Source organism: Kryptolebias marmoratus, linkage group LG12 (genome assembly GCF_001649575.2).
Source record: "Kryptolebias marmoratus isolate JLee-2015 linkage group LG12, ASM164957v2, whole genome shotgun sequence".
In the NCBI taxonomy this organism is placed as follows: domain Eukaryota; kingdom Metazoa; phylum Chordata; class Actinopteri; order Cyprinodontiformes; family Rivulidae; genus Kryptolebias; species Kryptolebias marmoratus.
In genome coordinates this window covers 11,305,232-11,320,464 of record NC_051441.1, presented here as the reverse complement: position 1 = coordinate 11,320,464, position 15,233 = coordinate 11,305,232, and the positions used below count along the sequence as shown (strand labels likewise).

Here is a 15,233-nt window from a genome sequence, read left to right as displayed (position 1 = left end):
AGAATATTTTGTTTTCATTTTATTGAAGTTTATGAAAAAATATATTTTTTGTAGATTTTACCAAACAAAAACTGCAAAAAAAAAAAAGTTACAAAATTACATATATTTGGGATTTAATTGTCGTTTTCAGTGTACAAGTTAGCAGCAAAAATGACAGAACCAACAAACCACAAACAGTAAAGTCTCCTGCCTCATTTACATTCTAGAAACTTGCTGGTTTCAGAGTTTCTGACTTTGAAGGAGGAATACAAGTAAAGTGTAAAATAAACTCTTCAGTGGCTGAAGGTTAATTCTGTTTGATGAGTTGTAGAAACACGCAGTTGAACTTTTCAGAGGCAGTGCAGGAGGCAAAAAACTTTCAAAGGCCATTAAACAACGAATTTCTGTGCCTCAGAGAGCCCACTGGACCGTAAACACCTCTGACATGGGTAAGGCCAGGCCAGTCACTGTCAGGACCTTTGGGAAGAGACACAAAGACATTTTTTTTATTTGTTAAAGCAGCTGCATGACAATTGACAAGAAACAAAGATAACAGTGTTGACTAATGGAAAACCCACCTTGGTGTCAGTTCTGTATGTAAAATCACTGACTTTCTTCCCATTTGCCAAAACACAGAGAGGTGGTGAGGGCACCCCGAACACTTGAAGCCCCCCCAGCACCAGATCGTCCAAGTCTCCATTCAGCTTCAGAGGATCACCAACAACCTGCGACTGAAGCAAAGCGCAGAAACGTTCAGCAGCAGTTTCTCCATCATTCGTTTTAAACCAAGCAGATTTCATCTCTTGCTTACCTGCTCGGCAGTGAAAACAACGTAACAATAATTTTCAGTTTCGTAAGTGTCCAGGCCGTCTCCGTCGTCCCAGAACAAGTCGCCCCAGGCCCGGCCGCCTGCTGACAGCGCCACCGTCAGGAAGAAGGCGTTTCTACGTGAGGCCGCGGTTGTCAAAGCCGGCTCCTTCACCGATGAAACAAAGATCAAAGACAACATGATGCAATGTTCCCCCCCTCTTTCAACTGCTTTTCAGCTTGACTTTCAGGACGGTGCCCAGAAATGTGTAGATCAGCACAATCTGACACAACACTTGATCATAAAACACCTTGTCAAAACTGTGATTAAAGCCTAATCTCCTGCCAAGGTTCTTATCACGCAAACTGTGTGAGCTGATGTACTGCAGCAAAACGCAACATCCTAACAAAACATTACTCAGTGCCTGCTTGGGCAATCACATCTCACATCAGCACGTTTTCAAAAATCTATTTTAGACAGTTTCAGTCAAACTGAGTGAAAAAAACAAAATAAGCCTCATTATGGTGAGTTCTCTAAAGCAGACAGCCACCTGCTGGGGGATAATGTGTCCTTCCCTCACATGAACGTTGATGGTTTCCAAAGGTGCAGGCAGGAGGAAGAACTGACCCTTACTGGAGAAAGGCTGACCCTTGACACAACAAAAAAATATACAAGTGAATGTTTATGTCACGTGTTGCTTTAGGAGTCTTCAAACATGGTGGCTGTTACTAGTTAAGACTTTAGAGCAGGGGTAGGCAACCCTGGTCCTGGAGAGCAACTATCCTGCATGTTTTCCTTGTTTCTCTGCTCCAACACACCTGATTTAAATCAATGGGTGATTAACAGACTTCTGTAGAACTGAAAAGGTAATTTAACCACTGAATCAGGTGTGTTGGAGCAGGGAAACAAGGAAAACATGCAGGATAGTGGCCCTCGAGGACCAGGGTTGCCTACCCCTACTTTAGAGGGATTGTGTGGGGACTCACGTTGTGCAGGCTGTACCAAGCACCAGCTGGCAGGTACGCTTTCACCTCGACTGCCCCTTCCTCTAAAACCGGACTGATGAGAAGTGAACTCCCCCACAGGAACTGTTGGTCTATGGGCCGACAGTTAGGGTCAGTGGGAAATCTACGAGTAACATGGACATGGAAAGAAAAAAAGGTTTAAAATGAGCCGCTTATTTTGTTTACGTGCTAAAAGAATAAGAATGGATAAGAGAGGAAAATGCTTACTCTACAAAAAGAGGCCTGGCGACGGTGTCAGCAGACGTGTGTGCATGATGGAAGAGCGTGTAGAGGAAAGGGAGAAGAGAGTAGCGAAGGTTTAACGCACTCCGCATGGCCGCCTGGGCCCTCTGCCCAAACACATATGGCTCCTGAGGCTGGTGGATGGACCAAGAGAAAACACATGGGCAAAGAGAAGAGACAAAAAGGTTACTTTTTCACCTAAATCATGAAACAGATGGACTGCTCTGTTCTGCTCCAGAAGGCCAGAGCACCACTTCATCATAAAACTACTTTCCAGATGTTACAAAATAACCTTTTTTTTTTTAACAAACTCAGTGAAACTTGTGCATTTTTAACAAAGACATAAACAAGCAGTAATTATCCACAAAGCCTGTGTCTGTGTCTCACAGCGTTGGGCTTGTCGTTATGGTTTCTCATAAACGGGTAAAAGGCGCCAAGCTGCATCCATCGCACACACAGCTCCTCAGTGGTGTTGCCTCCAAAGCCACAGATGTCCGCTCCCACCAGAGGCACCCCAAACAAGCTGAACTGTAGCACCGCTGTGGGGGGATAACACAAAACTTCACTGGAAATCTATCCACTATAAAACTGCACACATGGAACTTCAAAAGCAGAAGGAAACTTTGACATTTAGGAACATCTGGAATGATCCACCACTAGATAAACTCAGATTTGTATTCAAATTTCCATGAAAATGTGAAAACAGAACAACGACAATAACAAAAAAAAAATAATGCAGCATTTTGACACTTTACGTGAACTCACCAGGGACGGAGAATCGAAGCTGCTCCCAGTCGCTCCTGACATCTCCTGTCCACACCGCGGAGAATCGGCCGATGCCGGGGAAGGAGGACCGAGACAAAACGAAAGGTCTCTTCTCACGAATCTTCTTGAGAGCACTGAGGATGACAACAAACCAAACAAGAAAACAAAAATCTACTAAATTTTGCCAACTAGTTTCTGTCTCTTGTTTCTTTCATACATGTGCTAAACATCATGAAGCTACTTTTAGAAACATCTATGAAATAAAAAAAGGGTTGATCTCATATCATAAGTCAAACAAATGAGTACTTTTTCTGTTTAATCACTTATATAGCCCTTCATTTCTTGCCTAAAGTAGCAATTTTTGGGATTGCTTTACATCCATAAGTATAAAAATTTCCCAACTTCTACAAAACTAACTTTGCACATCACTGCGTTGATCTGACCTGTGCGTAGCGTAGGCTTCGGTCAGTCCGTACAGATTGTGCAGGTTGTAATGAGTGGACAGCTTCTGCAGGGCCGACATACAAATCGTTCCTGAGTTCAGCTGACCTCCATCCACTCCTGTTTGTGACATTCAGGGAAGCTGCAAATTAACGCACTGCACCGCAAATACGTTTTACACGCATGTGTATTTTTATACTTTTTAACGACGGAAATGAGCAACACTTGACCGATGCACTTACTGGGTGTGTACGGCGGCCTCTCGAGCTCACCATCAGGACAGCCCTCCATCGAGCCCTGAATGAAACTCGATGGTTCATTCATATCCTGATGGGAGCATCAAAGGGGGGGATCACGTTTTAAAGATTTGAAGGTATGAAAGTAAACATCACGATCATAATCTGGCTAAATGATCTGTTTTCTGCGTTTATGTGTGAGCACAACTCACAATCCACAGACCATCCACAGGAACTTTAGAATAAAAGTCTCTGATGCAGTCCTCCCACCATTGTCTGGTTTCTGGATTAGTGAAGTCAGGAAATGCCGTTGGTCCGGGCCAAACCTGAGCAAACAGAGCGCAAGTTAAATAAGAGTATACACATATTACAAATACTGTACAACTGAGCGCCGTGACTCCTCAGCAATCAAGGTGTCCAACCTTTCCTATCAGAATGTCTCCTGTGGCGTTTTTAATGAAGACGTCTCGTTTCAGTCCATCTTCAAAGGGAGGGTAGGTACCGGAGGGGCTGGTGCTGCTGATGCCGGGGTCCTAAACCAGCACAACCCAGGAGAAAAAAAAACACAATTGGTAGACATTTCTGCTGCCATCTACTGGACAAAAACGACTATTACTGCTTTAACTTTTTCAGAAAAAGAATATCTTGCAATAATAACTTGTCTATTGTCTTTTCTTTTTGTTTTATTTCTAAAAAAATTTGTGCTAATTAAATTAATACCAACAGCTTTATAGATGTCACACCAAAATCAGGATGTATTTCATCCCTCCTTCATGAAACTCCTGCACCATCTCTGGCAGGTCTCCAAACCTCCTGGGGTCAAAGGTGAACACCCTTCGCTTATCTGCATAATCCAGGTCGTTCCACTGAACATCCTGATGATGAAAAAAAAAAAAAAACCATATACTGTCAACAACAACAGCATTTCATGAGGACTGAAACCGAAGAATTTATACAAACAGTCACATGATTATTCATTATGTCACATTTATTATGTATTCATTTAAACAAATGATTAAAGTATTTGAATAATTTAACCTCTTGCACTTTGCAGACGTGTTTTTTTAGAGGAAGTTAATGTCCATTGTTTAAGTCTCTACAAAATAAAAGCATCAGTGATGATGATCTGCTGTAATAATCATCATTAAAAAGGTAATGTCCTATTTTACCAGGAAAACCAATCTTTGTATATTTTCATTGATCTACAAAAATGTAAACAATTGTTAAACTTAAAAAGAGGCTATTTTCTTAGTTTACAATCTAATTCAACCACTAAGTTTGCAAAAGTACCGATTTTTCCTGTTCTATGGGGGAAATGTCTTATAGTTTAAATTTACCATGGGAAAGTTGGCACCGTGCATGTGCTGTGCAACCATTCGGGTTACGTTAGTGGTCGTATAACCCCAGCGACAGAGATGAAAACCCAGTGACCAGTAAGGAGGCATCATGGGATATCCTGGATGCAGAAAAACGACATGACTAATCACGGTTATCCAACCTCCACTGACATGCTTTCACTTGTTCTCCACTTCAAAAAGTACACATCCCTTATTATGAACGAATGTTGCTGTTAGAGGTGTGTTTCTGACTGTTACCAGCACGATGAATCACGTACCGATGATCTGGAGGTACTGTTGTATCACTTTCTGAGGGTCAGGACCCAGGAGAACGTACAGATCCAGGATTCCACCGGTGGATACCCAGGTGAGGGCAGGGGTCGGCTGCAACGTCACTTCTACAGATTTATAAAGAGAGCTATGAGTCCAATGTATCTTTATTTGCGAGATTGAATTCATCTTCTACATAAAAAGACACAATGATACTGGCTTTATTATCCATGTCAGCCAACAGAAGCTTTAAATGAAATATCTGAATAACAAATAGCAGAATAGTCCAATACTGTCAGTTTAGGTTACTATATTTTTGAAATATGATCCATAAAAATAATTATGGCATGTTCCTAAGACTTTGGAAGGAGTTTTCTTATTTTCTCTAGTGCGTATGTTTAATGAAAACCATAATATATATATATATATTTTTGTCTTCTCAATAGATTTAGTGGCCTCCAGAGACCAATCACAACAAAAGTACATACAATAGTATGTTTAAATTCCAGAAGATAAACTGGAGGATTGTGCTGATTAAATGTAAAGAGTCATTTGCAGAAATAGGTGTCTAATGTGGGAATTCGCCAAAGTTAGTTACAATTACTTTTCATTTTGGAGATTAGCAAAAAATGTAACAATGTGTGCCCCCCTAATTCTGTAAAAAGTGAGTATGGCAGTGTGGGGCAGAGTAGTACCAACTGCATTGCTGTTAAGAAGAAAAGCTCCATGTGCTGAGCCGTCCTCTTCCTGCACTATATAAAATGGATGGGAGCCGTAGAGGTTTGCATCAGCCTGTGGAGAAAAAAAGAAGAAGCAGCGTTAGAAATGATTGGCTCTTTATAGTTCAATAAAATCAGTGCAAGAGACCCACGTGCGGTGCCATGTCTCTGTTCCACAGAGTCAGAGAGGTCCAGTTGAGGTCCAGGAGGAGGGAGGTGTAATGCTCGCCAAGGCCGGACACGAAGGAGGAGGCCAGCGACGTGGACAGCTGCAGGTACTGGTCAGCAAACAGCAGCGGGGCAACTGTGGTGTTCACACTGGACAGACAGGGCAGACAAACACCCGTCATCCTGTCGGTTTACACATTTATCATGCCTCAGGACTTGTGCTGCAGCAATAAGCGCAACCCTCATTACAGCGACGAGGGATATAAACTGAACAACTTACACGACTCTTCCATTGGATTTACGCCTCACTATGACACCAAACGGGTCAGGCTGATATTCAGTGGTATAGAGAACATCCTGGGGATCAGCTTTGGCCTGAGGGATACCATCCGGAAGGGGAACTTCATACCGCTGAGAAGATGGGTCTTTTAACTGAAGAGGAAACTCAAGACACTCAGAACAAACAAAAAAATCTCCAACACATCCCAAAGAATGTGGATGATCTAATATGTTGAGCTATTAGATGGATGAAGAAACAGATAGTTTGTATTACTTCACAAAAGCATGGAACAAATGACAAATTTGTGTAAGCCAGATTCACCACATACTTCAGACAATATCACAACTTGATAAATTAGTCTGCAGTACTTACAGTGATGTGTAAGCAGCCTGCAGCCTCCTCTGTGACCACAAGGCTCAGATTGGACACGTCTTTGGGGAGGTAGGAAGGACTGGTTCGGGTCAGAGTGGTAGTCTGCCCCCGTTTGGTGGGACTCAGGGGACCCATTTTATAGCCAGGGTACAGGGAGGGGTAGAAGCACCAGGGGGGTCCTGTGTTTCCAGGCAGAGGGGCGTAGCAGCACCCCCTCCCCTCACACTCCCCCTGACTCAGAACCCGGTCCCTGCCGCAGTCAAACCGACTCTCCGCGGCAGTGCTGCATTCAGGCTTTCCGGAAACACCAGCTCTTTCTGAGCCTCTGTCACGCCCTGAAACGTTTCGTACTGTTGCAGTTCGTTTGTTTGGTAAGCTCTCGACTGACCTAACCAGTCTGTCTCCATACAAAAGGCTGCCGTACAAACAGGCTAACAAAGACAAGGCGAGGAGGAGCCCGGTGACAGAAGAACCAGACGAAAGAGCCATGCTACTTGAAAAACTTCCAACCGGCGCTGAAGCTAGCAGTTAGCTACTTCATGGTTGTTCTGCTGGAGCTTTCGTTGTTAATAAAATAACATCAGGAAAATTAAAGCAAGGCAACAAAACAAGCACATCAAATAACATAAACACCATTGTTAAAACAATGAAAGGAATAAATCTTTATCGATGTCATAGCAAACGTCTGATAGCTCCACAAAAGCTAAAAACACTACGGCAAACAAACTGGGACAAAAAGTCTCAAAACTACGGTTAAGTCAGCTGACTTTAGCTTGGGTCTCTGAAATGTTATTTTTCTCTGTTCAAATGAGGAATTATTTAATTAAAGAGGCCTAAAGCTAAAGGTCTAACCACATAAATTAATAAAATAAACTGCTGAATTAGTATTAGAACGTTTTTTTGTTTGTTTTTTACAACAAACCTGAAATATGCTGGGGGAATAAGAGTTTTAAAATCTTAATAAAACCTATAAAATAAAATCTATAGATAATAAGATTTTCTAAAGATCCAGCTTTTCCTTAAGCTCTTCATTCTTCATAATTTTAGGATAAAATAGTCCTGATACTGTTGGATTGTGAAACTATGAATATAATCGTGTTTTCCTTTACAATGTGTTGGAGAAACCTTCATGTTACAGTAATCTTATATTTTTTAACTCAACAAACTAAATGTAATGAATTTTCCATTATATTGTTTACTTAAGGTTTCAGTGGTTCACTTGCAAAATTATTTAGTGTTATTTGAGAAATGAAGTAAATCAAGGAGTGACATTAACCAACTATAGTGGAAAACAAGTTTTATTACACTCGGTTGAATGTTTTACATGTATTAAGCAGAAAACGTTTACAAATGCAAAATGTATTTTCATCTAAAACAACTGTCACTTACTGCAGACACAAAGAATGCCTTTTACCTGGGTTGAAGTTTTACTTTAGGCTTTTTTGAGTCAATTGGGTCCAACATTGTTCTTTATCTCATACATTATAAGCACATTATACATGATTAAGTTGCAATATAAGAAATGTGTGTGGTTCTGTTTTTTCCTCAGTTAAGCTGTGTATTTAAAATACATTTATATAGATAAAAAAGACAAACCTACAGAATAATCTTACAGGTTAAACACTATAGCATCAACTTTTACAAACATTACTTAAGAAAATACCCAACATCAGAGCTTGTATTTTTTAAGACATTCATAATCTTGACAATAATATGGACATTAAATCAGTTCTTCATCAAGTTTACACACAGGCATGTCTAAGGACAATCTACTTTTCCACAAGAATGTTATAGGCAACAGGACCTCTAAAGGTGAATCCCAAGTAGAAGGTGATGTTTTCATTACTATGGGGCACAGAAGGTACGAAAAGAGGCAGAATTTGAAACTTCTTTTTTTGGGGGCCTTCAAGGTACACTGCTCTATCCTCAGTCCACCCAGAAACACGCTTAAGCATCATGGCGATATCAGGACTTTTCCATGCCTCACCACTGAACCACTTCAAGCGTTTCTCAGAGACTGAGAACCCTTTTGTGATTTTGTCAAACTTCCTCTTGTGGACAAATTTATCCAACCCATTTCCGTTTCCCAGGAAAAAGTGGGTGTAAATTCTTCTTTTTCGTTGCGGAATGTCTTTCATCTTGGTAAAGTAGCCTTTTTCAAGGTGCTCAACTGCTGATTGCACAATTTCATATTTGCTTTCTTTCTCCTGGTCTGTGTCATGATCTTCTGGCCAGAATAACAAGGTAAGCAAGAACAAGGCACTTGGTAAACATTTCCTTTTGTCTGATGGTAACTGGCTGCAAAGAAGCTGTAGATCTTTCAGAGGAGCTACCATTCGAGCTTGTGGGGACAGGCAGTTGAGAGAAATGTGTGCCGCAATGTAATTGACAATATCCCTTTGACCAAATTTGGCCTGTAATGGATTCCTGGGGTAGAGAGTGAGGATGCTCTCTAGACGACGTACTCCATCTTTTTGGTCAGCTAGCTTGGAGAGGATGGATATGATGTTCCCTCCACCAAGATGATAGATGATCATGCGTTTTTGGAAAGGAGTTAGCTTTGCTGGGATTGATTGACCTTGTCGTAGAAGTACAGCAGAATCTGCTTCACTGAAGTACTTCCCATACTCAGATGATTTTTTTGCCAGCCATGTGAGAGGATGGCTTATCTTTTCTTCAGGATGTACGGGGATCTCTTCTTCAATTCCAACATCTGTCTGGAAGTAACTGAGGTCCTCAGAAATCCATTCCAAGGCATCTTGCATTGTCTTGTGAACCTTTTTCAAACGTAAATGAAATGGCTCCCAGGCACTTTCAAGTTCCTCCGGAATGTAATCTGTTAAGAGGTACTTCATACATTCGGAGTGGCCATTGGTTCTGTTTGCAAACACTTGGAGTGAGGAGATCAGTTTGAGCAGGCTGCATCCCACCTCGACTTCATTAAAAAACCCTGAACTGTTTACATCTTCCATGTCAGCATCAGTTGCCCTCTCACAATCCTGAAAACACTCGAGGGCTTTGAGGGCAGTGTCCACAGCATCTGCTGTATTTTGGGGCGTCTTTGATACGTTTCCATACTCAATTGCCTTGCATTTTGCTTGGAACCATTTTCTGTAAACCTGCCCTTTTGTGTCGAGTATGTATGAGTTGTTGGGCAACTGTTTATCAGCTGTCTCTGCCCATTGTTTTGCTTCTTCAAACCTTTCATAAGTGTAATGAAGACGAGCCAGTTGTTGTGCAAAGTATGGATCTTGATGGAAACGCTGGAATGCTTCCTTCAGTAACTCAATTGCTTTGCTGGGGCTTTTCTCATAGTCACACACATGTTCAATGAGAGGAGAGAAGAAACTGTCATATTTGTCTCCTTTACTTATTCTGGACCGCCTTAAGAAGAGGTGTCTCAAGAATGACAAATACTCCTCCCTTCCAAATCTGTGCTCAAAGAGCACATTCTCACAGAGCAAACCCATCGCCAGTCCGCTTTGGGTTTGATTGTCATCCAGAAGTTGTTGAAGAATTTCTTTTGCCACAAGTGGATGGATGATTCTGATTGATTCAATTTGTGTCTTCTCATCTCTGAGGTGCAACAAGACAAGTTTGGCCTGATCACTGAGGGAGCTTTCAAACTTGTGCTGCCGGAACCTCTCCAAGTGAATGGTTAAGGCGAGCAAAGCTTCACAATGGGACTGAGAGATAAAAGAGTTTTGAACATACGTGTTCAGCAATGCAACATAGTGAATGAGGCGAGTGACAACTGACTGTCGGTCAATGCCTTGAAGCAAGTGTTTTACAAAGTGCTGGATGTAATCTTCAGAGAATCCTTCACTCATCAAAACAAAGGTCAGGATGAACTCAGGTGCATATCGTTCCTCAAGAGCTTCTCGTTTTCCAGCAAACTTTCTCTTCTCTTGAGCAGACAGTTTGTGAGTGACAGACACATTCTGTAGTGGAGACTCCTTACATTTCCTCTCTGGATCGTGGGAACGTCTGCAACTCAACAAAACGAAACAAAGAGTTCCATACTGGATTCGTTTGACATTTATGGCAACCTCCAGTTCATTCCTGAGATCATCTAGATATTCTTTGTCTGCATCTTCAACAAGAAGCAGCACTGGAAGGCACTTCTGGGGATCTTTCTCTTCATATTCTCTTAGCTCCACTGCATGCTGTGCTACAACAGAAACTGAGTATGAAGGTTTCACCACTGCACATCTCAGATCCTTTCTATTGTTCCACAGCACTTGTCTCGCCACCGTGCTTCCACCACTTCCAGGGTGATGATAGATGTTTATACAGTTCACTGGAGTCTGATCCACATTAGATTTCAAGGCATCATTGAGAAGCTTGGCTGTTTCATGACAGGCGTCTCTTTCAATAACCTCTTCAACATACTTGTGCTCAGCAAGCCAGAAGTTCAGCCAGGTCACTCTCCCACCCCGATAGAACTGGCGTTCAATGTTTGCTTTCTCTTCATTGATGAAGTCTTTGCTTGTTTCATCACAATGATCGACCGTCAGAATTTCCAGAGAATACATTTGTTCTTCTGTGTGTGTTTCAAGCAGACACGTCCCTTTCACAAAGACTGGGAGATGTTTTTGGGCACATGCTTTGAAAGGCTGTACTTGCTGCAGAGTTGAATTGATGTGACTCATTTTCATCCCAACAACACTTGAATTGTAAACCACTTCCTTTCCACACGAGCCCTCTGCAAAGCTTTTCCACTTCTGGTAGTTTTTCTCAGATTCACAGATGCAGATAATGTCATCATGGCCCTCCATGTCAGTGAAAAACTCATTAAAGGTGTGCAGGAGTGGTTTCTCCACAGGTGATGTGAGAAGAAAAATGACCTGAAATGTCCCTTTAGGTAAAATCTGTTTGCAGATCAGGGACACAGACTCTCGCAAGAAAGTCATTTTTGTCCTAATCCAGGTCATTTCATTGCACTGAGTTTCATTTCCTTTGAAATCAGTGCATCCATTGCAAAAGATCCAACTGGTCTGCTCAAACAGATGCAAGTGGCTCGTGAAATCCTTGATGCTCATGCCAGCAGGTATTTTGTAGCTCTGCAGAAAATGCATGTTTGCAACATGGTGCTGAAGGTACATACTGCAAAGACCTGATATCTTCGAGTCTGGGTCAAAGTCAAACACACAGAACACATTCATGTTGAGCAGCCAGTCAATGTTACGGAGGTCATCCGGCTTGAATTTGTTTGTGACCAGTATGAACCATTTTTCCTTTTCGATGAACTTCTTCCCACTGGTCAGTAGCATTGTGAGCTTCCGTCCGAGGTCTTGGCACGTCTCTGGAGCACTGAGGAACTGATTTTTCTCTGCTTCCTCTCTTTGAGCATCACGATCTTTGACTCTCTGGTAGAAATCACCTATGTCTTTGTCGCTCACCGGCTCGGTTTTAGAGCCTACTCTTCGTAGAATCAATTCTTTTTTTTCAAATTCAACTTTGTTAGCCGACTCTTTGAAGTTTGGCAGCTTGACAAGATACACCTTATTCTTGACAATTCGTAGTGAAGGCACAATGTCCACCTCCACTACATATCTCTTTTCTGTACTTCCTCGATCCATAACTTCAATGAAAGTTGGTGGTCGCACACACTGGCGAACATGCTCTCTGTCTGTGGAGAAGCTTCTCTCAATGTAGTCCAAAGCATCTACATAAATGGCCCTATCATTTACAGGAATTCCAATTATCTCGCCGTGCACGTATTCTGCATCCTCCTTGCTGTCCATCACTCCAAAGTGTATAGTGCCATTAGATCTGATATTCATACAGCCCGTTGCAAATTTGAGAACCTCCCTGGCAAACTTTGCTTGGAGTCTTGTTCGGTCCAATGTAGCAGCTACAGCCAAAGACTTGTATTCATGGCAAGGAGATATCAGATTAAAGGCACCTGATTCAGGCTGGAGCACTCTGTGTTTTACGTAAATAAAATCAATTTCTTCATCAAACGGTCGGGGTTTGCAGTCGTCCTTTGAAGACAATGTGAATTCTTCTTGAGGAGTTTGTCTCTCCTCAGACTCATTTTGGTCTGTCACGGGGAGCTGAGGAGTATTGCCTGCTGTTGAGGAACCTTGAGCTGATCTCTGATTGTTCTTTGGCTCAGACTCTGAGCTTTTGGCACTGGTGGACTTTTTGTTCCCCTGACATTTTTGTAGGGAGCTGAGAAGCGCATCTCTGTTTTGTATAATCAAGTGGGCAGGCCCTGCTTTCATGCAAATCTCTGTCTTTAAAAAGTCCTCATTGAGTGCAAGGAGGGTTTGTCCATCCACTTCCTCTTCATAGAGCTTTTTTATGTACTGCTCCTTCACGCCAATGGATTTAAGCCAGACACTTACTTCAGACTCAGACCAGCTCTGAGGTGACTGCTCAGGTTTGTCAGCTAAACACAGAAAGGAGACAAAGATGAATAAATTTGGTTACAAGATAGATAAAAAAAAACACAGAAGGGATATAAGTTGATAGCAGTGAATATATTTCACAGATATACAAAATTTGCTAGTCCACATCTTATTATTTCCTGTAACACAAGGAATGAATACTTACCCATAATGTCTGTCTTCCTTTTTTCATTTAATCCGTGTCAGCATTTACTTAGCACTTTCTATCTGTAAAAATAAAGAACAGCTAAATTTAGCTAATTATTATCTTACAGATATGTATCAACTTTGTAGACGCATCTTCAGAGTTACAAATAGCTTTAGACAACATTTACTCTACCAGTATGACAGACAAAGAAGACTAACAACAAAAACACAGATAGGAGGTCTTAGTATTAATATTACAGTTTACCAGTACATTGTTAGGTAATTATTTAATTTAATTACATTTTATTAATAACATACAAAGCCAAGTATCCGTGAAATTTGTTTGTCAAAAAATAATGAGCAGTATCTACAGATACAGTGGCAGTAAGTGGCTACACTTATTTCTTGTTACCGACTGATCCTCATTTTGTTTAGTTTGAGCAAATAAGGGATTAACAGTCATTGTTCCGCAGCCGTTCCTTTGTTTTGAAATTAAATTAGAGAAGTTCATGACATAATCCTGCATCCAATTGTTGTAATTCTGTCTGATGGTGGCGGTCATTTCTCCTCTGTATCCTTATGATTGTTTGGACTTTCTCTGGGCTCCACAGCTCCTTGGGCCCTGATCTTATGGGCCCAATGGGGGGGGGGTTGGTAATCAGTGGCAAATAAATATTCTCACTAAAAATCTACACATCTGAAGAGAATTTATGTGGCTTGTTGTTCAGGTTAAACATCACAATCCAATTAAATAACATGTAATTGCCTTCTGGAAATGAAAGTTTCCCAACAGATCAGTGACATCACCATAAAAGTACAAACTGCAGACTCTTCGATCTGAAAAAAAAGCCGGTCTTGTGCGAAAATCTGTTACCCTGTGTCGGGAGCGCGCATTGCAGCCAGAGAGGTGGATCCGGCGGATCTGACCATTTTCACGGCGCTTCTGATCGATTTATCGGTAAAAACTACTCATATAATCATGTCAATGTTGTAACTTTCAGTTTAATCGGCAACTATCAAAATAAAATAAATAAATAAATAAACGAGGTCTCGTGTGGAGGTCTTTTTACCGCTGTTTTGTGTTATTTTAAACGCGAAGAGAATCGATCTTTTCTCAACTTTTGTCTCTTAAGCCTGACAAATAAAAGTCAGTCAACAAACACAGGTTCCCAACACGTAGTGTGCATTTATAATTTTTCATTTGTGATACAAGAGGAGCGAAGTTAGCTGATAGCAGGGCACAAAAATAAAGACTTCCTGAAAAGATCGGACTTTTTTTGCAAATCCCGTTCTAATTTAAAATATGACAGATTACTGGATTAAGGAAATGTCCAGTATGCTATCACACATAATGTTTGAGAATTTGGAAACAGTTGCTTTTTATTTGCCAAAGTTATGGGGGGAGGAGAGAAGAGAATGGATATTTCAGCTGCCTGAAATAATCTGTTCCCCCTACATAAAATGGAAACAAATTAATTTACCTGCAAGTCCTTAACTGTGTTTAATCATTTCATCATCAACAATAAATCCTGTGATTTTGATAACATTTGACCGGTCGATGTGTATTCCGGTCTCAGCGGAATACACATCGTCTCCTCTCCAACTTGTTGGATTTGTAAAGCCGTGTTGTAAATTGACAGCTCAGAACTACGCAAACAGGTTGTTAGGGTTTTTACATTATCAGCCTTTGTGCTCATGTGGAACACTGCCTACGTGAGAGACCAAGGTCAGACGGCGAGCCGGCGGGCGCCACACCATCTGGCTCTCCCAAACAGTGATGTGTTATGTGTTTTTGCTATGATCAGAACTGGCCTTGGCTTGCTCAGATCAACCCCTTTTTCTTCTCATTTCTTCTTCCTTTAAATAAAGAGAAAGCCCAAGTGGAGGGGCAGAACTTCCTGGACAGCACGCCATTAGGAGCTGTTGTGGAATCTCTCCTCTTTGCGAAGGCCTTCACAAAAAGACAACAAGCTTCTCCGGTGTGATTTTTTCTTAGCAGGTTAAATAAATAAAAACCCTGACATTTTGGTGCCGAAACCCGGCCTCAACAGACTCCGTCCGCTGATAGG

General features: G+C 41.5%; 2 protein-coding genes across 3 annotated transcripts in view; both read right to left on the bottom strand.

Moving 5' to 3' along the window:
* Nucleotides 1–15: 15 nt before the first annotated feature.
* gaa (alpha glucosidase) lies at nucleotides 16–7,351 on the bottom strand. 2 transcript variants are annotated; one of them, XM_017421824.3, is made up of 19 exons: nucleotides 6,623–7,351; nucleotides 6,251–6,402; nucleotides 5,955–6,120; nucleotides 5,779–5,875; nucleotides 5,092–5,211; nucleotides 4,814–4,932; nucleotides 4,220–4,351; nucleotides 3,899–4,009; nucleotides 3,689–3,802; nucleotides 3,483–3,567; nucleotides 3,243–3,360; nucleotides 2,800–2,933; nucleotides 2,422–2,573; nucleotides 2,020–2,168; nucleotides 1,774–1,915; nucleotides 1,368–1,436; nucleotides 791–955; nucleotides 558–710; nucleotides 16–456 (listed from the first exon to the last, which is right to left on the bottom strand). In XM_017421824.3, exons 1-19 carry the CDS (start codon nucleotides 7,109–7,111, stop codon nucleotides 391–393), a joined length of 2,733 nt encoding a protein of 910 aa, XP_017277313.1. In that variant the 5' UTR covers nucleotides 7,112–7,351; the 3' UTR covers nucleotides 16–390. The 2 variants fall into 2 exon arrangements, with proteins under 2 accessions (XP_017277313.1, XP_017277311.1); XM_017421822.3 differs by having other exon boundaries at nucleotides 17–456; nucleotides 1,338–1,436; nucleotides 6,623–7,350.
* A 532-nt stretch (nucleotides 7,352–7,883) lies between these two features.
* Nucleotides 7,884–15,233, bottom strand: part of samd9l (sterile alpha motif domain containing 9 like) — a 13,139-nt gene continuing 5,789 nt past the window's right edge. The window contains exons 2-3 of the mRNA XM_017421812.3: nucleotides 13,184–13,245; nucleotides 7,884–13,019 (exon numbers count right to left, since the gene is read on the bottom strand). Of these exons, the coding sequence (XP_017277301.1) occupies nucleotides 8,392–13,019; nucleotides 13,184–13,187 (4,632 nt within the window). The 5' untranslated portion in view covers nucleotides 13,188–13,245 and the 3' untranslated portion in view covers nucleotides 7,884–8,391. The remainder of the gene's footprint in view (nucleotides 13,020–13,183; nucleotides 13,246–15,233) is intronic.